This window comes from Malaya genurostris, chromosome 2, assembly GCF_030247185.1.
Source record: "Malaya genurostris strain Urasoe2022 chromosome 2, Malgen_1.1, whole genome shotgun sequence".
In the NCBI taxonomy this organism is placed as follows: domain Eukaryota; kingdom Metazoa; phylum Arthropoda; class Insecta; order Diptera; family Culicidae; genus Malaya; species Malaya genurostris.
The window spans coordinates 257,807,007-257,822,271 of NC_080571.1; the positions used below are offsets into that span (position 1 = coordinate 257,807,007).

At 34.3% G+C, this 15,265-nt stretch overlaps 1 protein-coding gene across 3 annotated transcripts in view; it reads left to right on the forward strand.

The window, feature by feature from the left end:
• The window catches only part of LOC131429633 (proton-coupled amino acid transporter-like protein pathetic), a 65,895-nt gene that overhangs the window by 16,142 nt on the left and 34,488 nt on the right, over window positions 1-15,265 (forward strand). Inside the window, exon 1 of one of the 3 annotated variants that reach the window (XM_058593887.1) lies at window positions 49-399. The exons of the other annotated variants lie outside the window; for them this stretch is intronic. Within the exon in view, the coding sequence (XP_058449870.1) occupies window positions 349-399 (51 nt within the window). The 5' untranslated portion in view covers window positions 49-348. Of the gene's footprint in view, window positions 1-48; window positions 400-15,265 lie in introns of those variants that run through there. 3 annotated transcript variants of the gene reach the window in all.

Genomic DNA, 15,265 nt, shown 5'->3' on the forward strand with positions numbered 1-15,265 from the left:
AAAGCATGCCACCGTTGCCTTGGGTCATCGACGACTTGCGCCCGCCCAAACTGCTCATTCGTACGGAAAATCTCGTGGAAAACGGACGTGTTTTTTCCTTGTCTCTCAATCACCATTTCGTTCATCCGCCTACCCGTTTATTCGGCGCGTATTCGTTTCGTATTTGCCAGGCTTGTTGGATAAAAACTTTTTCAATTTTGCATGTAACATTTTCATTAATTGTTGATATATCGAAAGTTTAGCGTTTAAAAGTGATTATTCAAATTCGACTCAAGTTACTGTGTTAAAAGAAAATTTTGTGTTAAATTCGTGTAAAACGTTCCTTCAGCCTTGGACAGGATATCTACAATGGATAACTTTAAGAAAAAAACATCCGGGCGGCCCAATTTGGAGTACACGGTAAGTGATCTCCGCAGACGGAAAACTGCTCAGTAAACCGAGTCAAATATCAAGGATATCCTTTGTCAATCAGAACAGTGAGTAGTAGTGTATCGTCTAATGGAAGCAGAAAGTGTAATTCAAATGAAAACCGTTGAACCACCCTCGAAGCCTGACAATGCTTGCATATTGGTTGACTGCGGGCTGGCATTGATCTTGTTTCAGCGTAAACTTGAAGATAAATTTAGGACTGCTTTTCTTCTGTTCAAATGATCGTTTCACGCCGTGACGCCAGTACCGTTCGTGCTGTGTGTGCGTATCACGAATCTACTACTCTGGCGACCAGACGGGATGAACACTGCGATTATTCGTGCGCGGAATGCGGTTTGGGTGGGCTACGAAACAATATTTTGATTGGCGAAAAACCAGACTAAAAAGTTTTCCGGCTTACGATGCACAGCAAAATGAACAAACGAGAAGATCAGGATTACGTTTGTTTATCCAACCCATTGATACTTTTGAAAGAACAATCCAGCGGCTGTGAACTGACAGTTCGATTTATGTTCTTTAATGTTGAAAGAGAGGTGAATATTTACAGCATTCTGGAAATTATAAAATATTGTTATTGAGTTTTTGAGAATCAATCTACACGGAAGCAAATTTATTTGACTCCAATTATGAGGTACATCAAAGGATATTCTCTTTATTTTCATGACTAATAGGTTCTGTTCTACTTTTAAAGACAAGAATTTAAAAAATTCGAGACTCATCCGACGGCTAAACGATGTCTTCTTAGGCATCAATAACTCAAATTCTCGATGAACATTAGAAAAGATCCCAAGTGCAAAGGACAGTTTCTCTTTGTTTGCTTACTGTTTCAATTATTACGGCATATTCCTGTATTTTCCAACAATTTCTTGGGTACAGATAGAAAGTCGATGGGCTCAGCTGTTATTCTAGATAAAGTGTTAGAAAGTGTTAGATAGAGGGTTTACCGATCGGACCGTAATAATTGACAAAGAAAGTAAAGAAAGGGAAACTATTATTTGCATTTAGGACCTTTTCTCGTGTTTGTCTTCAATTCTCTCCACAGTTATGGGTTAACAAATTAATTGAGCACATGTTTTCAATAATTTCATATGATCTTGGGATAATATTAGCAATACTTATTCAAAAGTATAAAATAATTGTATTAAATCTACTTTATTCCAATTACCCTAGAAAAGTACCAGTTTAATATAAACTGCTAACGCATTGATGTGTCGTTGACGAAACGTGGGAATAAATCAAAATGGTTTTGTACATTTAGCATAAACTTGGTAATTATATCTTCTAAATTATCACATGTATCAATGGTTGAGAGGCATTTGAACTGCAGATCACTTTTTTCCATTGCTCTATAGTTTTTATTGTGGTTGTTGTTGTTGCAAGGGGAACGAGGTTCTCTTGTATTTTATTTTATCTGTAACATGTAACCAATTGAGTTTTGTACATTACTTGAGATTTAGAAGGACTCGAAATGTTATGACATTGCACAACATTTGAAAGAATCTGAATTATAAAACGTATACGCACAATTCCGAAAAAAAGGAAAAAATCTCCTTGTACGCTATTTGCAACGGGAAAAAATAATTCCGTATTGTAATATGCCTTCTTGAATGTCTTGAATCATCAATGGCCCTGAAATGTGCCGTATCGGACGAAAAACTTAAAAACTCCTAAGCACCTATAAAATCAGTAAAAAAACGCTAAATGAATGTATTGCGTCAAATATAGAAATCAATTTCGCTTCAAATATAGTTTTTTTCGATATTACTTCTAGTAAAATATGAACTTGTGAAAAATATCATCTTAATAATTTTTGCCTTTCTCATATACTGCCATTCTACGCATAATTGTCTCATATCCTATTGGATTTCCTATGTATACGGGACAGTTAGAATGGAACGGTAGAATAGAAAGGTTATGCAATCACTGTGGAAATCGATTTTCGAACCGAGGCCCGGAGGGCTCAGTTCGTCGAGTACGCAAAATGTCTGTGTGTGTATGTGTGTATGTGTATGTGTATGTATGTATGTAACATTTTCATAAACATAGATTCAAATGAAAGGTATTGTAGCCCTATAAAAAGTTGTCTATAATTGTAACAAATTATTTTCTCGTAGTTTTCGTACCAGAAGCTTAATCTCCGCTTGACTATCTACACATATATGAATATTTTTACGAGGAACTATAATCTGTTTTTGTAAATTCTGTGTTACTAGAAATATATATATTTATTTATGCCTAACTTTCAAATATAGCTCTTCTGAAGAAGATGCCAACCAAACAACCAAACAAACCGATTCCGACTACACCGAAACCTCCATTTACGAACTAAACGGGGGTTCGTAAAAAGAGGTAGTTCGTAAAAAAAGTTTACGTTATTTGGGATTTGGTTCGTAAAAAAAGTTTACGTGATTTGGGATTTGGTTCGTAAAAAAAGTTTACGTTATTTGGAATTTACTTCGTAAAAAAAGTTTTGTGTGATTATTGTGGAAACCGCGCATCATATGTTTATTTTCGGAACGGATGTGAAAAGTAAGTGCAAGAAAATGATGTTTGGGTTCGTTTCAAAATCCAAGATGGCGGCTTCCGGTTTATTGAGATTGCCTAAAACCCCTAACAATATGGGTATCTTCGGAACGGAATTGATGAGTAGATGTCGGAAAACGATGTTTGAAGTGGTTCTGAAATCCAAAATGGCGACTTCCGGTGTCTTGATATTCCTTGAAAACCCTTACAATATGGATATTTTCGCAACGGAATTGATAAGTAGATGTCAGAAAACGATGTTTTGGTAGTTTTGAAATTCAAGATGGCGACTTCCGGTTTGTTGATATTCCTTTAAAAATCCTTACAATATGGGTATATTCGGAACGGGGTTAAGGTGTACATATCACAAAAGGATGTTTGAAGTGGTTCTGAAATCCAAGATGGCGACTTCCGGTTTCTTGATATTCCTTGAAAACGCTTACAATATGGATATTTTCGGAACGGAATTGATGAGTAGATGTCAGAAAACGATGTTTGAGGTAGTTTTGAAATTCAAGATGGCTATTTCCGGTTTGTTGATATTCCTTGAAAACCCTTACAATATGGGTATTTTTGAAACGGGGTTAATGAGTAGATGTCGGAAAATGATGTTTGAAGTGGTTCTGAAATCCAAGATGGCTACTTCCGGTTTGTTGATATTCCTTGAAAACCCTTACAATATGGATATTTTCGGAACGGGATTGATGAGTAGATATCAGAAAACGATGTTTGAGGTGGTTCTGACATCCAATATGGTGTCATCCGGTTTCTTGATGTTCCTTGAAAACCCTTACATAATGGGTATTTTCAGAACGGGATTGATGAGTAGATGTCCGAAAACAATGTTTGAGGTGGTTCTTAGTTCCAAGATGGCAACTTCCGGTTTCTTGATATTCCTTGAAAACCCTTACAATATGGGATTTCAGAACCACTTCAAACATAATTTTTCGACATCTACTCATTAACCCCGTTCCGAAAATACCCATATTGTAAGGGTTTTCAAGGAATATTAGCAAATCGGAAGTCGCCATCTTGAATTTCAAAACTACCTCAAACATCGTTTTCTGACATCTACTCATCAATTCCGTTCCGAAAATACCCATATTGCAAGGGTTTTCAAGGAATATCGATAAACCGGAAGTCGACATCTTGGATTTCAGAACCACCTCAAACATCATTTTCCGACATCTACTCATTAACCCCGTTCAGGAAATTATATAGGTTTTCAAAGAATATCAACAAACCGGAAGTCGCCATCTTGAATTTCAAAACTACCTCAAACATCGTTTTCTGACATCTACTCATCAATTCCGTTCCGAAAATACCCATATTGTATGGGTTTTCAAGGAATATCAATCAACCGGAAGTCGCCATCTTAGATTTCCAAAATACCTCAAACATCATTTTCCGGAATCTACTCTTTAAACCCGTTCCAAAAATACCTATATTGTAGTAGTTTCCATGGAGTCGGAAATCGCTTTCGATGAATGACAAAACCTCTTTTTACGAAGTAGGTTCGTAAAAAAAGTTTACGTTATTTGGGATTTGGTTCGTAAAAAAAGTTTACGTTATTTGGGATTTGGTTCGTAAAAAGAGGTACGTAAAAAGAGGTTACGTATAAAAAGTGTTCGTAAACGGAGGTTTGGGTGTATCTTCGTCTTCCTATTTCGCAAGCACCGGAAATAGTGGTCATATATTCCAAAGGGGTGCCTTGGGCCAAATGTCCAAATGTTAATGAAACTTCAACAGTATTATATTTTATTACAGTATTATAGATATTGAACGTGAATCCCTTGAAAGGTAATTTAGTTCCACTGGGATTCCACACAAGTTATTATTTAATTAGTTAATGGCACATCCTAGAATAAATTGTTTTTAATCTCAGTTATTCTTGCTTTTTGTTAATATTAAAATTGCCGGTGTTAATCAACTGAGATTAGTTGCGTCCAGTACCAGAGGATGTCAACAAATTTTCAAGATCAATTTTTATGTAAAAATCACAAAAGTATCTGTTTACAAAAAAATACAATTAAGGTAAGGAGTATACTAAAATGCCAGATGACGGAATGTATAAATACCATCTATTCAATATACAGTAACAAAAAAATATCAAGTGAAAAATAGCCCAATGGTACCCACTCTCCATTATTATATAAAAAACAGCAGAAGACAAATGTAATAAGGATTATTATTTAAAGCTTCAAACAAACAAAATATCCACCTGGTGTTATTTTATATTCGTTATAATGCAGGCGTAATAGTGAATAAAATTTAAAATTTACCAGCTTAACTTTATTCACCCATGCTTTCCAGTCAGGATAACTACATGAAAAATATTGGGTAAATTTACGGAAATCCGCTTAAAAATGGCATGACCTCGGAAATCTACAAATTCCGCAAAGATTTGATTTTTGAAATGCAACACGAATTTCTTTGCATATTCATTACATTAATATACGATTTTGCCGCATAATTTAAAAAATCCGCAGAAAAACAACTTTCGTAGTGAAGCGGTTGTCATTTTGAATTTGAATATCTAAACAAAATAGGCGAAGGTATCCCAGCAACAACATTCGAATAATGCATTCCAGAAAATATGGGGAAATTAACACAGTACGGAAAAATCTTGTGATTTTACATCTTATAAGATGCACATAACTGGAGCGTCGTATTTCACACAAATTTATATTCTAAAACATGTAAAATTGTGTGATTTAAAAATTACATGGCTTGAATTCGAATGCCATAAAAAAACAAAAGATCGATAACAACTCCGCGACTTGAACCGAGAAACATTAGATCACAAAGCACATCAGTTAATGGACTGAACCACAGAAGCACATATCTGCTTGTTCAATAATTAATACATATAAACCTATACAGTGGCACTTGGTAGCCGAGTGCAAATTATACCCGGAACGTGTAAAATTCTGTGCGAGTGGAATATTGCGTCGCACAGTGGTTCGAATCAATAAAAACGTGGACATAAATCAGTAGCTGCCAAACCGTTCTTTTAATGCATATAGTTGCTTTGAAGAAATTATTTACAAATATATACCGCGTAATTTGATCATATCAATAATTGTTCATGGCCTACTTTGACAAAAAATGTAACCATAACTTTTTTTTCTGAAGAGATAGAAATTTTTTTTCTTCCACAAAGTTTTAGAACTATTAAAAATAATTTACTTTGTCAAATATACCAAAAGTCTAGGTCGCACCGTTTCGGATATACAAAGCGTTTTTATGGCAGCCCCCTTAAAATCAGTTTTTTATTTATAACTTGTTTCGAGTTAGTTTTTAATGCATACTTTCTTTGGAATAATTGAAGAAAATAAAAAATCCCATATTTTTGTTGAAGGTAGTACATAGGTTTCTTGTTTCCTGGTAAAGTTATACAACATTTTACCTTTTTTTTACCTATCATAAAACCTTACACAGAAGCGAAATATGCAACTTTATGCAGCTGATTTTTACAAAATTTGTAGAAAAAGATGTGCCCAATATCATAAAAAAAAATCTAAGTGGAACTCGGTGGAACTTTTTTTTTAGGTCTTTCCAAAGTTAGTTTTAATTACTGAATTATGGCAACCCCCTTAAAACTAGTTTTCTAGTCATAACTTGTTTCGAGTTATTTTTTTATGCATACTTCGTTTGGAATAATTGTAGAAAATATAAAATTTCATAATTTTGTAGAAACTAGTGCATAAGTTTATTCTTTTCTGGAAAATTTATGCATAATTTTACTTCTTACCTAGAAAACCTTGTGCCGAAGCGAAATATGCAACTTAATGCAGCAAACTTTTATAATACTTACTTTACATGTACCTTATCAAATTTATTTTCCAATGAGAATTTCTAGAGTAATATTCGTGTGACTCATTTACACTATGGCCATGCTGAAACCATAAATGGTTAAGAAACAGAGGGCGCACAGTGGTCCAAAACTGGAAAAAGACGGTCACAAGCCTGTACCCTTCACTGATTTTTAAGAGCTAACGTGTCTTCGAAGAAGTTTTACAAAATTATATAACGCTTCTTTTGAAAGTAGCACTTTAATTTTTGTTAAGGGGGTAGTACCGATTTCGAAAAAAAATAATTTTGTTGTTGACGAAAAAAAAATTTTTTTCTATCTCATTTCAAAGAAAAAAACATCTCAAGTATTTTTGCTGAAGATATGAATAATGTAAAAAAAATATTTTTTGAGATATTCGCTTTATTTCAAAAACAGTTTTTTTGGATTTACCTACGTAGAATTTATCTTTATTACCTAAGTATCTACTACAAAATTAGCATTCAAATGAGTAACTTTTCCCAATACTTTTCACAACCTAATCAATCAACTAGGTAGTTAATGTTACCTAATAAATCATTACAATATGTCACTAAATCGCATTGCATTCGATCAATCAGTATCAGTCACGCTATCGTCCGAGTTTTCCGTATCGCTAATTTCTTGTTCTGTTGTAAGTTCTAGCATATCTCTTGCTTCCAGTGAGAATTTCTTTCCAGTTTTGATAGGTTTGTAATAAATATTCGAAATCAGTGGGTCAGACGCAACTAGGAGTCTACAAAAACATCTATCATCGTTTTTTCACGGCTGTTTTTCCTCGTGCCCAAGTTTGGATTTTTTTATTTGTTTATTAATTTTTAACTTTTTTCATTCAATAAACTATAAAGGTTGTTTTATGGAATCGCTTATTTGAAACCTAAGAAAAAACCGTACATTCATGCCTTGGACGAATTTTTGTATCTTTGTTTTATTTTACAGGCTGTTGAAAAAAAGCTTTGTGTGAAATACCCCATGGATTATTACTTTGTTACTTTTTACAATTGAATTTTTTGTTACTTTTTACAATTGACAATATTAGAATAAATCTAAGTGGAACTGGATGCAATTTAAGGCCTTTTCAAATTTAGTTTTAATTATTGAAAATCCGAAAAATATCAAAACTTCAACACATATTTAAAAAATGGAAAAATGTTTTCTAGACAAAATATGATAAAGTATTGTTAAAGTACAAACCTTTACGAAGAGATTTCATGTTTAAACGTGTAAATAAATTGAGTTATCGCGAAGCAACACGATTTTTAGGACGAGATGTTGATCGGGCGACTGCAAAAGTGAGTTACAGAAATAGCAAACGTGTGACGCCCTCTGTTTCTTAACCTTTCATGGTTTCAGCATGGCCATAGTGAAAATGAGTCACACGAATATTACTCAAGATATTCTCATTGGAAAATAAATTTGATAAGGTACATGTTCTCCTATAAGTATTATAAAAGTTTGCTGCATTAAGTTGCATATTTCGCTTCGGCACAAGGTTTTCTAGGTAAGAAGTAAAATTATGCATAAATTTTCCAGAAAAGAATAAACTTATGCACTAGTTCCTACAAAATTATGAAATTTTATATTTTCTACAATTATTCCAAACGAAGTATGCATAAAAAAAATAACTCGAAACAAGTTATGACTAGAAAACTAGTTTTAAAGGGGTTGCCATAACTCAGTAATGAAAACTAACTTTGAAAAGACCTAAAAAAAAGTTCCACCGAGTTCCACTTAGATTTTTTTTTATAATATTGGGCACATCTTTTCCTACAAATTTTGTAAAAATCAGCTGCATAAAGTTGCATATTTCGCTTCTGTGTAAGGTTTTATGCTAGGTAAAAAAAAGGTAAAATGTTGTATAACTTTTCCAGAAAACAAGAAACCTATGCACTACCTTCAACAAAAATATGGGATTTTTTATTTTCTTCAATTATTCCAAAGAAAGTATGCATAAAAAACTAACTTGAAACAAGTTATAAATAAAAAACTGATTTTAAGGGGGTTGCCATAAAAACGCTTTGTATATCCGAAACGGTGCGACCTAGACTTTTGGTATATTTGACAAAGTAAATTATTTTTAATAGTTCTAAAACTTTGTGGAAGAAAAAAAATTTCTATCTCTTCAGAAAAAAAGTTATGGTTACATTTTTTGTCAAAGTAGGCCATGAACAATCAATGATAGGATCAAATTACGCGGTATATATTTGTAAATAATTTCTTCAAAGCAACTATATGCATTAAAAGAACGGTTTGGCAGCTACTGATTTATGTCCACGTTTTTATTGATTCGAACCACTGTGCGTCGTTTGAAAAATTAAATAGTTATGAATTGATCGTTCGCAGAACTATGTCATCTGATTTTTTTTCTGTATAGGAACCAAAACTTAGTAATTTTACATTTATTGTTATGAACATTTCCGAACCACGAAATGAAATTTTAAATCAGTCAGTCAGTCCGGATTTTTTCCACGGTTTTTAAAAATAAAATCATACTATTGAGAGTAACATACAGATTAGTTCGGTCCATTTTCAAAAGATGGCTCTGGCTGTTATGATTACTGAACAGTAACAGCTGATGTGGATAGTAGATAGGATAGATATCTGTCATTAATATTTAGTTCATATTATTTCGAGTTTTTTTTAAACATGTTTTTCACTGAATTAATTATGAGCAATTTTGTGTTAACTAAGCAGCTTTTGCAGAAAGTTATAGTTTTCTTTTTTTTAAATTTTGATGAAAAGTGCAGCTGAAGCGCAACTGATATATCATTTAGGGAATGGTTTCAACGTTTCGAGAATGGGGATTTCAGCATTAAAAACAGGCCTCGCTCTGCACAATCAAAAAATCCGAAGACAAACAGTTGGAGGCGTTACTCGATAAAGATCCGAGTCAAACACAAGAGGAGCTTGCAGAATCATTGGAAGTGACTCAACAAGCTCAACAGTCTGTACAATCCTCGGGAATGATTCAAACGCCTTATGAACTGAAACCGAGAGACATTGAAAATAGATTTTTCACTTGCGAGCATCTGATTCAAAGGCATCAAAGAAAGGGTTTTTATTGGGGATGAAAAATGGATATTCTATAAAAACCCCCAGAAGAAAAAATACTACGCTATGTCAGGTCAATTGATGCCATCGACCTCAACATCAACACCAAACCGAATATTAATGGTTCGAAGGTCATGTTGTGCATCTGGTGGGACCAAAAATGGGGTTGTGTACTATGAGCTGCTACTACCAAGCAATACTATAATGGACGATCGGTGCAGACTGCAATTGACGTGTTTGAGCGGCCAGAATACAAGCAAAGACATGATAAGGCTATTCTCCTGCATGACAGAAAGGCCAAATTCCACGAAAGGTATGTAATGCCAGGACTTTGCTTTGGACTTTTAAGGAAGCGATTGGGCACTCTAAAAATATATACGCTGAAGCAAAAAGTCGAATACTTTCAAATAATTAAGAAACTAACCGAAAAATTTGGGTCTTCCTGAATTTTTAAATAAACTTTTTTAAATTTCACATTTTGTGTTAATTTAATTAGTGTGAATTCCAGAGTAGAGAGTAAACCTTCACACATAAAGACCGAGAATCGAGCTCAGAACTGTTCCATGAAAGCACCCAGCATTTTACGAAGCGCGCTATATTGTGCCTCATGATAGTAATATTGATCCACTAATGTTGCACACATTTATAAACGATACTGACTTTTCCAGTTAGAAAATCTTTTCGACTACAATACTGCATGATTCCAGCTATTTGAGAATTATCTTCTCTAGAATTATTATTGTTAGGGTTATTGTACCAACAGATATCTCATTAGTAAGGTGGCAATATTATTTTGCGAATACTTCACTTTCAATCAACAAATTGTGATTAACTCGAATACAATATCTTTGCTTCGACTCTAAGAAACGATACCACTGAAAAATAGTTCGAAAATTACTCTATACTGCTTTTATAGCGGCGCGAAAACTCGAAGCGATTGCATTTTGGTAAGACCAACGCCCTATACATTGAACCATCAACCCGTGAAAAGGATTTGAAAATGAACATCGTACCGAACTTGCATTTTTTATATCAGCAATGCGTACCGATCGATTTCTAAATTTGTTAGAAGGTTCAGCCCTGCCTCACAACGACTAGCAATCAAGACATTGCTATTCTTTCACTGACCTTCAACATTCAAATGATATCTCTCAGCTATAATTCTCACAGCCTGACTCCCTAAACCAACACAGCAAGAAAGTTTGTTTATCGCTTTTTTTTGTGCTGTGTCGGTTCTGAAGGGTATGACACGCTACACCAAAGGCAAATACTTCAACGCCGCAAAGAAACCATGTTTACTGGGTCGCTAGAACTTAATTCATTACATTTCACGAAAAACAGGCATCTCCTCATTCTGAGCATTTTCAAGCTTATTTAGTAAGATAAAGTTGAATGTTGGAACTGGAAAAGAGGTCAAACTCTGTAAAACTTACGTTCATAGTTTATTTAGTATAATTCAAAAGATTATCATAATCAAAGTACATATTTCAAATTTTGTAGGCTGAGTTTCTTTCGATAGGCCTAAGTATTATGCTATTATATTAGCCATCCTAAACCATTTGAATTTCTCTTATTTGTTTCTATTACCCGAAATTTTACAAATATATGGGCGCGTAAATCATCTCTCTCTGAATTGTTTTGAGAGAATAAGGATGTTGAGAAGTGAAAATATGTTTTTTTATCGCACCTTCATGAAAAATACAGTTTTGATTTTGTTGAAAAAAGCAAACTTTTTTTTCAATAACGCCACTAAATCTTACTGGTCTTAGATTCATCAGTTCAGTAGCAATTTATGTTGGAATAGTGCTAAGCGAGATATCATTGGCAGTGTTTCATCATAAACTGCTAGTGCACTGATGAGTCTAAGACGAAATGTAACAGTAAATAAAACAATCAAGTGAACTTTGTACAAACTGGCTACTCATGAGATACCAAAATACGTAAATGATTTCATCTGCTTACCAGCGCCATCTATTTGTCTCTAAATTATTCCAGCTTAAACACTGCCCAATATTTTTTGATCGTGCGTAGAAAAGAGCTGTTTGGTGGGTTGAGGTACAAATATTCCTTTTCAATGAATGATAGCAAGGGCAGGTGTTTTTCTTTATAGAACTTCATATTCATAGACTCATTTGTAGATAATATTAAATTTTTTGTTCGCAACTGCCAATCGCTTGCCAAATCCGAATTTTCTAGCAAACTTATCTGCTAAAAAGAATTTATATCTGCTATGCCATCTCCTGCAGAAAACTCAGACCCAGGAAGCCGTTCAGAGCTGTGGATCAAAAGTTGCGAAAATAAAAACTTCATAAAGCACCATTACCCGTGTATTGTAATTATTTTACAGCTAATAAAAACAAGAAACATTTATCCATCAGTGTGACAAAAACCAGTTGGTATATTTAATATAGGCTATTCTGGAAAACTCTTTTTCCGACGACAAGATAACTTTATTTTACCCCTACATACTCTTGATTTCTAAGTACTGAATCAACCTCTAACCCCTTCTAACTGGTTTAGGCTTAAGCTCGTTTAGTTACACGCCAAAATTATTTCGCTTACATACCAATGCAGTAAACAAATTTTACCAATGGGTAAAGACTCGTAGGATATGAAAATTGGTTTAAGTAAACACGAAATGAAACTATAAAACCACTCGCCGAGCAAACGAAAATGTGATTGTGTAATATTTATGTTGATGTTCTACTCCTGCTTCTTCTCGACTGCGACGAGCAACCGTCAACCTGTACTAACCGGTCAAGCAAACCGGGAAAGATCTTTGCACGAAATTTTCAGTTTATCCCCGTCCGTGTGGAGGCGAATAGTGAGCACGAAGAAAACGCGGCGCATCGCCAACAGCCGTGGTCAACAATACAACAGAAGCTGACCCCTAAAAATAGAGACAGAAATTCTGTCGCCAGCATCTAGCGGAGAGGATGTTTGTTTTTTTCGCCGCACCTGACACATACTACGCTCATGGTACCAACGCGTGACGCACATGGTCATTTGCGACGGAGTAACACCCGTCAACATTGCAGTTGTCTTTTCATTATACAGTGTGATACTTCAATTACTAACTGTAGCCTCTGAGGTACCTCAGTATGACACGGCGCTACTCGTTTGTGGGGGACGTATTGTTTGATTACTATGATTGATGATTATGTTGTGTTTACTAGCCGTCTGTCGGAAGCCGTTGAACTTCAGGACAGGTGATGCCCATCGTTAAGGATATTATTAGTAACAGTCAGTTTATGGATCAACATTGAAAGAGTATATGATAGTCTTCAAAATAAACTGTGATTTTACACTTACTTATAATAACAAATAGAAAATTTAATTTTGTTTACTCCTTGTATTACTAATGTTAACAGATACTTGAGATCGTGTAAGTAGCAATAAGATTAATTAAATTTCTAACACACAATTAGCCCAAATGATCAGCATATTTTCTTTATTTTCTTCTTTTATAAGGGTTCAACCTTGGTGTTGTTCAGCTTCCTTGTCAGAAAATTGTTGAGAAGTTGAAAATCAACACTTCGAAAAAAAACCCTGTGATTTTAAATATTATAAGAAGCACATAAATTCACGTAAATTTACGTGCAAGAACATTCAATATTGTATAAAAAATTCCATGACATGAAATTCATTGAATTGAAAAAATAAATAAAATTGCTACTGCCGTGACTTGAACCGAAAATCATTGGATCACAAAGTACATCCGTTAATCGACTGATCAACAGAAGCACACATCTGCTTGGCTGGTAAAAGGTGCATTTAAGTTTATACAGTTGCACTCGCTATCCGAATGCACATTACAGTCGAAACCAGGAAAATTCATGCTAATACAACATTAAGTCATTAAAAATTACATTTCCCGACGTTTGACAAATTAAGTCTTTATGAATTACATCGTATAAGAAATTTTTTTTTTTTTATTTTAATTATAGAGGCTTTAACATCTTAGGTCATTCGCCTCTTCGGACCAGAAAATCTTTCTGACCCTATGTGCGGGGTTGGGAATCGAACCCAGGCGGGCTGCGTGAAAGGCATCGACTATCCCATCACGCTATACCCGTCCCCAATATAAGAAATTAAGTCACCTGAAAAAATATTTTTTTTGGTATGTTCAACTCCGTCATTAATTTCAATGTATGTACGCAGTTCAACAGGGATGTTCTAGAATTGACGTGAGTTGTGGGTTAGAGTCGCATCTCTGTGATTAGATTGTTGGAAGACTTAGCTGTGTAACATACAAGTTTTTCAATCAAACTACAATGGAAAAGCCCTATAGGGTTGTTTCAACTCTTGACGTAAGGCTACCCAACTGTTGTCAAAATCACTATTCATTTTTATTAATATTACGGTAGTTGTTTGTTTGTTGTATTCCGCATAAACTTGTTTGTATCTACGCGAAATATACATTAGTAAAGAATACTTAAACAATGTTTGATATCCTGCAAACGACCCTTTAGTTTGTTAGTGTTGGGGATCATCGAGCACCTTGATGATTAAGATCGTCCAGCCTTTTCTTTGAATGCGAAAAATCAATAGAATTCCAATGAAAATGATTATCTCTTGTTGCGAGGCGAGCGGTGCATTAAATAAACCCGCAGAAGGTTCACTTGATGAATGACACAGAGCGACATTCGGCTCGATACTAATTCAGGTTGTGTAAAGGAGCTAAATAGTAGCATCTAAACTATGTAAAATGTACAGTAGGTTTATGGAGATAACATTCGAACAATTTCATAAGAGAACATTTCAAAATCAGGATCGATCTTCTACGATCTGGATGGAACTTAGAACACAACTTCAGTATGGCAAATCCTTCGTTTTGCAGAGGTTGATAGACCAATGCGACTCAACACAGCTTTTCGAAAAGGGGGAATCTTCTTTTTCCATGCACTTTCTTCAAATCGTTGTAACTCGAATACTGTCAATCATATAAAAACTGAGTCAAATAGAATTGTTGTCAATTTTCTAAATTGGCTGAAACAATTGAAGGAAATTTAGTAAAACATCAAGATCCTGATTAAATATAATGATTCCAGATTGAGAACGAAAATTTTCCATTTTAAATTGTATGCATATAAATCTATTTCAGCTCGGTTTCAACCATTAGCTCTTTCGTCGAAGGCCTTTTATAATTTTTTTTTATTATTTAGATATGGAATTCAAAGACCTCATGTTTATGTTGAATAGTGCCATTTTTCTTAACGTCGTTGTAACTCAGGAACAGCATAATATACAAAATTGTCCAAGAAGAACTCATAAGAATTCGATTCGTCACTCTAAAAAATATACAAGTTACAGAAACAGAGTACACTCTAAAAAAAATCTGAGTTGCTTTAATTTCAAGTCTAAATATTTCGAGAACGGCTACTTCTAGGAAAAAGATCTCTAGAAGCAAATTTATTGCTTTTCAAGTAG